Here is a 9,201-nt window from a genome sequence, read left to right as displayed (position 1 = left end):
AAAAAAAAAAAAAAAAAAAGGAATATAATATATATATGATAATTATATGTATTATTTTGATTTTTGAAAATTTTAATTAAATATATATTTTCTTAACAGTGTATATATATATATATATATATATATATATACATACATATATATTTATTTATTTGTATATATTATAATAATATATATATTTTATATCTTTAAATTTATATTTATTCTTCTTTTTTTTTTTTTTTTTTTTTTTTAAATTAATATATTTATATATATATATAACAGGTAGACCATACAATACGTTTCGTAATATTTTTAATTTCTTCTATTTATTTATTTTTTTTTTTTTTTTCAAGTTATATATTTTTTTACTTGTATTTTAAAACTTTTCATTTTTTTTTTTTTTCATTTGAAATTTTAAGCAAATAAAAAAATATTTTGAATAAAAATAAAAAAAATAAAAAAAATAAAAAAAATAAAAAATATATATCAAATAATTAAATAAAGAAAAAAATAACAAATAAATAAAGAAAGAAAAAAATAACAAATAAATAAATAATGTATAGGTCTACATTTGGTGTTTGAATATGTTGAAACTACCAAAATAAATATATATAAGAAAAACCAGACACATACATAATACATACATGCATTTATATATATATATATATATATATATATATATATATATATTTAATTTTTTTTTTATATATAATCCTTTTGGTCTTGCAACTCCTTTTTTTTTTTTTTTTGTTATTTAAAATTTATTCATAAATATTGTGAGTGTTCATCTTGCCATATAATAACTTTTGGGTCTCTCTTACAAAAGGCACGAACAGCCATAGCCAAATTATCCTTGTCATCCATTATTCTCCCTTTACATCCTAATTTTATTTTTTCAGGAATATTTTCTTCTCCTTGATATATAATACGTTTCGCATCTTTTACTGTTACGTTATCATCTAAATAAAATTTGGATCCATTCTTCCATTTCATTTTTTTGTTGATTATATTATGTCTATAAGATGGATATAATTTCTCGTCATTAATATAAAAAAAATATCCTAGTTGTGTATCTGCTCGATATCTAGTTGTGAATATAATAGCTGGAAATAATATTAACATGACATATTTTATATGACTCTGAGCATAATAAAAAGAATGATAAATTTTCTTCAAACGATAATTTATATCTCGAAATATGCTATTCCAAACATATCTTCTATACATTTTTTATTTAAAACGAATTTTTATAAATATTGCCCAAGTATTAAACCACGAAATAAATTAACAAATAAATAAGCACATACATACATACAAACAAACATATATTATATATATATATATATATATATAATAATATTTAATATGTATCATAAATTATATTATAATTTTATTTTTTTCATTCTTTTTTTTTTTTTTTTTAATTCATGTTACAGGGTTTCAATAATATAAAATTTATATGATATATATACATATTTATAATTATTTATACATATAACACAAAAAATTAAAAATAACATAATAAAATTTTTTAAGTGCTAATATCAAAAACATTTCAATTATTTCATCATTTGAATTTTTATTTATTAAAATATATATATATATATTATATATTTATAAATTCAACCGGAAAAAAAAAAGAAAAATTTGATATACACATCAAATATGATAATATACATACATACATATATATATATATATATATATAATATATACACTTTTAATATTTTAGTGATATGAATATCTTTAAGGTTTATTTTTTTCTTATTTTGATAAATGAAATCCTTTTTATAATTTATTATTACATGAATAATTTTAACATTTATACAATATATATATATATATATATATCTCAAAATTAATAACATACGTGAATATATAAAAATATATTTATACAAGTATAATATCTGTAAAATAAATTTCTTTTATTATTTTATTTTTTTTGTACAAATGATATTCGTAATACTGACTTAAAAATGAAATTCCTATTTTTATATATTATATATAGAGAAAAAAAAAAATAATAAAAAAAAATTAAGACACCTTTTCAGTTCTTTTTCCCAAGAAAAAAAGGGACATTGGGAAAATAATTCAAACGTACCATAAATGATACAATACGATAAACTGTATTATATAATATTAACTTAAAATTTTTTTTTTTTTTTGAAATGTTCAAATTACAAAACAATAAAATAAATAATATATATATATATATATATATATATATAAGTGTTCTTACATAAAATATGGATTGATGATTAATTCCAACTTCTTTTAATTTGTTTTATATTTTAATTGTATCCTTAAAATTTGTCTTAACTATTTACAACAACAAAGTGTAAATTGTGTAATTGTTTTTATCTTAAAATTTTTTTTTTTTTTTTTTTTTTTTTTTTTTTTTTTATCTCTCTTCCTTTTTTTTGAATGCATTTATATTTTATTAATGAATTAAAAATTTACATGGGCATTGATTATATAAATATTTATGTAATTATATATCCTTATAATTAAATCCGTTGTAGATAAATATATATTTTTTGTTCACACATTTTTCATTTGTTCTCACAAAAAAGGGGAATAAAAAATAAAATATATATATAAATATAAAAACATATATATTTATATATTTATATATTTTTATATTTATATATTTATTTATACTTTTCAAATTTTATTGTTAAAAATATCACTTGGTATTTTTTCAAAGCACATATATATTATATGTGTATATATTTCTTACTTTACATTGATTTATTATATGAAAACAAAATATATATTTTTAATAATATTACACGAAAAAAAATATATATATATATATATATATAACATCTTTATTAACAATACGGAGAAACATAACCAACAGTACATGTTTATTATAACCTCGTTTATTATTTATTACTTTATGTCTCCTAGAATATAAAATTTTATTTTGCATGTTTCATTAGGAAATTGTCGTTCCATACCAAAAAAAAAAAAAAAATTAATTAAAAAATATACAATTTTAAAATTATATAAAATTATTTATATTTTAAATAATACGTTTATATAATAATGTCACAAAATTAAATATTTTAGTATGTCAATTTTTTTTTATTATTTTTTATTTCCATTGTCTTATTTTTTATATTTCAATATCCTATACACAATTATGTAGTGACTACATATCTATTAATTGTGACAAATGAATACAAAATATATACATACATGAATATATATATATATACATATTTAATTAAATGATACAATTTATAAAATGTTTTCTCCTTTTTATCCTCTTATATTCCTCAGATATTATTATATCCATACACCCTTCCACTCTTATACAAAATCATTTATATATGTATCAAACGAACAACAGTGTAAATGAAGAAAATATATATAATATGAAAAAATTTAGTAAATTACCAATTGCAGAAAATACCAGAAACATAGGACACTCCACAAATGATCTTTATTATGAACATTCCTTAAATTTAGAAAAACACAATGAACACTTTACGTTACACAATATAAAATTAATGTGCCAACAAATTTACCATAATCAACCTAATCAATCGAATTTAAGAATTTTAGCTGTATTACTTTCTACATCATATAAACAAGAAAATATTTCAAATATATTTCAAAATCTTTGCAATGATGGATTGTCTTGCCTTTTCACGATACAACTAAGTAAAAATAAAACCTTCGTTGATCAAAATAAAATTGTACACTTGAAAATTATAGACAAAGATGATCTAAAAAGAAATAAAAATAATAACATTAGACATAAAATTACAGTTTATTATATATGTGAGGATTTAAACTATAAAAATCAAAAACAACAAGAAAATAATGAATTCAAATATGTTTTTAATTATGAACAGCTAGCTTTTTTAAAATGTGAAAATTACCTGACTGTTCAGGTAATTTTTAACGAAAAAAAAAATAAATAAATAAATAAATATATATACATATATATATATATATATATTTTACTATGTTTTATTTTCACATATTTTACAATTCTTCTGATAGGTTGAAAAGTTAGTGGGTATTAATTACAACAAAGAATTTCACAACCTTAACCCTGAATATATTTCTTTCTATTGTTCACAAAGAGTTATATGCAATACACATATAGAAGATTTATATAAAGAGGATGATAATAAACGTAAAAATTATATTTTTTATGAATTGACCTATAGGTGTGTACCCCCAAAGGTGTGCTCATTTTGTGGTAATAATTCAACATGTAAACTAGAGAAATTGTATAATAAAGAAAAAGAGATAACACAATTTTACAATAATGTAGAATACAATGATAGTGGTGTATTTGATAGATTGCTTTTGAGTAAGGAAGAGGAGGAAGAACGAAATAAAACAAGTTTCATAGCTAACTTAGAATACAATGCTATAAATTATGACATTGATGATATGATAACTGTTGGAAGTAATACATATCATATATTGGAAATATGTAAATGTAGTAAGGATTATGTACAAGAGGGTTCATCTTGTGTTAAAAAGGAGAAAGATAAAATTTACATAAGATATGCAAAAAGATAACAAAAAAAAAAAAAAAAAATATATATATATATATATATATATAATATAAAAGGAATAAGAAAAACATATAAAAACGTTTACATATATATATATATATATATATATATATATTTTCATTATTGTTAATATTTTTTATTTTAATATATTTTTTTTCTTTTCAAACAATAAAAAACTCTGATGTCAGCATTATATGATCTGATGGGAAATGCTCATTTGGTAACATTTTGATATCCCTACAATGAAAAGAAAAAAAGCAACAATAAAATACACACAAAAATGTTATATATATATATATATATATATATTATATGAAAGGATTAGTACATGTATAATCTTTTATTTATAATTGTAAAACTATCCAACATACTTTAAGTTTCTTGGAATTGTTTCCGTTGATGTAGGTATAAGTTCTTTGTAAAAAATATAATCTATACATCCTTCAAAAGAAGGTGTTTTGTTGGTAAATTCTGGTTCCTTACCATTTATCTACATGTAAAAATAAAGATGCTTATATATATATATATATATATATGTGTGTTGTATTTATTATTTTGAAAAGTACTTCTTTTTTATTTGTATATTTATTTTATATTTTTGATATGATTACCTCTTTGAATACACTTTTAAAGGCAGGGATTTTTAATTCTGGATAAGAATAAAAAGCTTCACTTTTTCTTAATCGTGCCTATAATGAGATGAAATATATAACGACTGATAAAATATAAATTTCATATGAGTTATAAAAAATAAAAACAATCAAATAAATAAATAAATATATATATATATATATATATATATATTACTGGATGATGTGCGTGATTTTTTGATATTCTTCCAGTTGTTATGAGTCTAAAATTGGAATAAATATATAAATATATATATTTATATAACTTATTATCCACTTTCTTAGATTTTTCTTTAAAATTTCTTACTCATATACACCACTTGCTTGAATAATTTCATCTTCCTTTTTATGATCCTGAGGAAATATAATAAAATAAATCAATATAAAAATAATTAAGGTTTCTATATATAATACATTTTGTATGTTTACTATAAGAGGAGTTGAGTTAAAATCTCCTATTAATAATAAAGGAATAAAAGGAATATCTTGAAAAGTGTTTTGTATAAATTCATAGAAATCTCTTATGATTAAATATGCGTGATATAATTTTATATCAGGATATAATGGATTCCAATGAATATGACAATTACAAATTCCTAAGTATGTTTGCTTTGAATAATAAAAAAAAAAAAAAAAAAATATATATATATATATATATATATATGTGTATTATTTAATAGGTATATTTTTATTAAGCATACTTTTGATAACTCTAAAATAACCATATTTGCTATACTTTTCCTTTTTGAAAGTTCTCTTATAAAAGCATCTTGTATCTAAAATATAAAATATAATATATATATATATATATACATATATTTATATATGTATGTATATTATTCCTTTATAGAGGATAAGATTATATATTATTTTCTTTTTAACTATACTTCGCAACCACTTTCAGACGAATACTTGATCAAATTTTTAATCACAGAAATTTCAGTATCGAATTGTTTTTCTCCTATTAATTTGAAGCATTTTCTAAAATATAAAAAATGCACATATGAGTAAATATAACATTAATATATATATATATATATATATATAATTATTTATTTATTTTTTTTTTTATTTATTTTTTTTTTTTACTTATAGGCTATACAACAGTTGTTACTTTTTGGCGACTTTGTATTAACATGTTCAGGAGTATGTAAGATAAAATCATGATCAAAGAATTTTTTTTTTAAATCATTAATCATAAAGAAATCTACTTCCTATAAAAAAATATGTGTTTCATTTTATAAATAAATATAAGGAGTTCATAATATATATATATATATATATAATATATTTATAATATATATTTTATATTTATAATATATATTTTATATTTATTTAATTTGGACCTGTAAACAAATAATATCCAATTTATTATAAAAGAAATGTTTATAGAGTAGATTTTTTCGATCTATATTATAATTATATTCAAAAGGATAAACTGAAAGTTTTTCTTTGATTGTATAACAAGCGCTATTAAAAATATTTATTGTTCCTACTCTTATTTTATTCCCTTTAAACATCTTACTCTTTTTTATTACAACAATAAAAAAGAACAAATTATATAAATATAAATAAATAAATATAAATATATACACATATATATAGGAGGAAGGAAATTTTTAAAAGTACATCGTTACATTTATAATTATAAAAAAGGGTAAGTGTAAACATAATAAACAGGTTCTTTAATATGTATGTATGTATATATAAATAAATTTATATATATATATATATTTCATGTGTGTTACAATGTAAATATATATAAAAATAATCTTAATAATAAAAAAAAATATATATTTATTTTTTTGACAAATGACTTGAGGATTTAATGTTTATATAATATATATATATATATATTTTGTTTTTTTGATATGATTACTTCCTTTGAGTAATTCACATCCTTATCATGATAAAATCAAGGAAGCAATATAATGTAGTTATTTTAAATTCTATAAGAGTACAAAGAGGAAAATTTTTTAGTTTTATGAAAAGTAAATATGGCCAAGAGGGAATTGTGGAGAAGCGAAATAAAAATGATATGCATAAGATAACAAAAATATATTTAAAAAATGTAAATATGAAAAGTGATAATCATATATATGCTTGTGGTAATAAATGTTTTAGTCATATATATTATAATAATATATACGATTGTAGAAATAAATATTATAATCGTATAAATCCTGGTAATCATAAACATTTTAGTCATAACATTAATAGTCGAGCTTATAAGAAGTCTGTATTTTATGAAGAAGTTAATGAGAAGAATAATTACGAGAATAATATAAACTTATTAAATATCATAAAAAATAGTAAAATTGAAAAATTCAATATCTATGACTGCACACTTTTTTTAAATTATTTCATTAAAAATAAAAAAAATAAAGAATTTGATAAAGAATTAAAAGATAGAAATAAAATAAAATTAACATCTTCATTATATAAAGAATCAAATGATAAAATTCTAAAGAATATATTAAATTTCGAACCACAAAATATATTTTTTTTCTTTAATAAATATGCAGAATTAAGAGATAGAAATAGTATAGAAATATTATTTGAACATATTATACATAATCATTTACATTATTTTTCTTTATATTATTTAACGGATATTATATATAATATAGCAATACTTAATTGTAATTTTAAAAATAATCAAGACAACTTAAATGAATTTTTAAATTATGTTATATTTAATGTTATAAAAGAAAATAAAAACATTAAACATTTTGAAAAAAAAATAACCAATAAATTAAAAATCTCATTTGATATTATACGTAATGATGATAAAAAAAAAAAACCTATATATATTAAAAGTATCGAGAATAATAAAGAAAAAAAAAAAAATGAAAAAAGGAATTTTTTACAAAATAATTTAAGTGATAAAGGTACATACATAGTACTAACACACAAAAATGATAGCAGCATCATGAACGGAAAGATGAACTTGGGCATGATAAAAAATGACAACAACAATAATATTAATAATAATAATAATAATAATAATAATAATAATAATAATGAAAATAATAACAAATCCAAATTTAGTATTAATACATTATCAAATGTTATGTTATATAAATTAATATATAGTCTGGCAAAGATTAAACATAACGAGACATGTATTAAAGAATTATTCATTTTATTAATTCCTTATATTAGGTACTTAATTCAAAATAAAAATTATATATATTCAAAAGATAGAAATGATGTTATTGTGAAAATTATTTGGTCTTTTGCCTTCTTGAAAATTAGAGATATTCATTTATTTGTAGACTTTTCCATAAGCATACAACTAATACTACATGATTTAAAATTACAATATCTCAAAATAATTAAAAAGATCTATGAAAATCTATTAATATTTGATGAAGCCTTACTAGATAAACTAGATTCCAGAATTAACCAAATCGAAGAAAATGCTCCTCAACAATTTTCTTACCCAAGGAAAAAGCAATTCAAAAAAAAAAAAAAAAGAATTCACATTGGAGATGAAATCAAATTTGACAGGGAAAAGAAATAGGAATAATAATTTTATCGATAAAAATAGGAATATTATAAGGAAATTACACATAGATAGATAAATTTATATATATCTATTAATATATATATATATTAATAGATATATATAATTTTTTTTTTTTTTTTTTTTTTATTTTCAAAAGGGAAAATGTTTAATAATAAAATATTTGTTAAAAGAATAAAACATTTATTTTTTTTTTTTTGTTTTTTTTGTAAATTATTATTATTCACACTATATTATATTATAAGTAGTAAGATGTATAACAATAAATAAAAAAAAAAAAAAAAAAAAAAACATTTAAAATAAGTTGGTCTTTTTCATAATTCTCATAAATTCTTCTTCATTAATTTCTCCGTCTCCATCTCTGTCTGCTTCGTCTATCATCTGTTGTATAAAAAATAAAATGAAAAAATTATATATATGATATGTATATATAAATATATATATATATATATATATATATATATATTTTTGTGTATTTCCATTTTTTCCTTTTTTACTTCTTGAATTTCCTCATCAG

The 9,201-nt window shown here is 18.2% G+C and overlaps 5 protein-coding genes across 5 annotated transcripts in view; 2 read left to right on the top strand and 3 right to left on the bottom strand.

The window, feature by feature from the left end:
* Nucleotides 1-747: 747 nt before the first annotated feature.
* PRSY57_0105300 (hypothetical protein) lies at nt 748-1,209 on the bottom strand (the record flags this gene model as incomplete). The annotated part of the gene is made up of 1 exon (XM_012905372.2): nt 748-1,209. One exon carries the CDS (start codon nt 1,207-1,209, stop codon nt 748-750), a length of 462 nt encoding a protein of 153 aa, XP_012760826.2.
* Nucleotides 1,210-3,218: 2,009 nt separating this feature from the next.
* On the top strand, nt 3,219-4,530 carry PRSY57_0105200 (putative protein, unknown function; the record flags this gene model as incomplete). Its single annotated transcript, XM_012905371.2, has 2 exons — nt 3,219-3,887; nt 4,000-4,530. The coding sequence occupies 2 exons, from the start codon at nt 3,219-3,221 to the stop codon at nt 4,528-4,530; spliced, it is 1,200 nt and encodes a 399-aa protein (XP_012760825.2).
* A 157-nt stretch (nt 4,531-4,687) lies between these two features.
* Nucleotides 4,688-6,675, bottom strand: PRSY57_0105100 (carbon catabolite repressor protein 4, putative; the record flags this gene model as incomplete). Its single annotated transcript, XM_012905370.2, has 10 exons — nt 4,688-4,763; nt 4,898-5,016; nt 5,138-5,215; nt 5,334-5,379; nt 5,463-5,509; nt 5,585-5,764; nt 5,857-5,931; nt 6,043-6,136; nt 6,245-6,369; nt 6,502-6,675. 10 exons carry the CDS (start codon nt 6,673-6,675, stop codon nt 4,688-4,690), a joined length of 1,014 nt encoding a protein of 337 aa, XP_012760824.2.
* Nucleotides 6,676-7,061: 386 nt separating this feature from the next.
* PRSY57_0105000 (hypothetical protein) lies at nt 7,062-8,681 on the top strand (the record flags this gene model as incomplete). Its single annotated transcript, XM_012905369.2, has 1 exon — nt 7,062-8,681. One exon carries the CDS (start codon nt 7,062-7,064, stop codon nt 8,679-8,681), a length of 1,620 nt encoding a protein of 539 aa, XP_012760823.2.
* A 297-nt stretch (nt 8,682-8,978) lies between these two features.
* PRSY57_0104900 (centrin-1) overlaps nt 8,979-9,201 on the bottom strand; it is a gene marked incomplete at both ends in the record, with an annotated part of 1,382 nt that continues 1,159 nt past the window's right edge. The window contains 2 exons of the mRNA XM_020114362.1: nt 8,979-9,065; nt 9,182-9,201. Coding sequence (XP_019970931.1) covers nt 8,979-9,065; nt 9,182-9,201 — 107 coding nt within the window. The remainder of the gene's footprint in view (nt 9,066-9,181) is intronic.

The sequence above is a fragment of the Plasmodium reichenowi genome, chromosome 1 (genome assembly GCF_001601855.1).
Source record: "Plasmodium reichenowi strain SY57 chromosome 1, whole genome shotgun sequence".
In the NCBI taxonomy this organism is placed as follows: Eukaryota; Apicomplexa; class Aconoidasida; order Haemosporida; family Plasmodiidae; genus Plasmodium; species Plasmodium reichenowi.
This window is presented reverse-complemented; position numbering and strand designations above follow the sequence as displayed.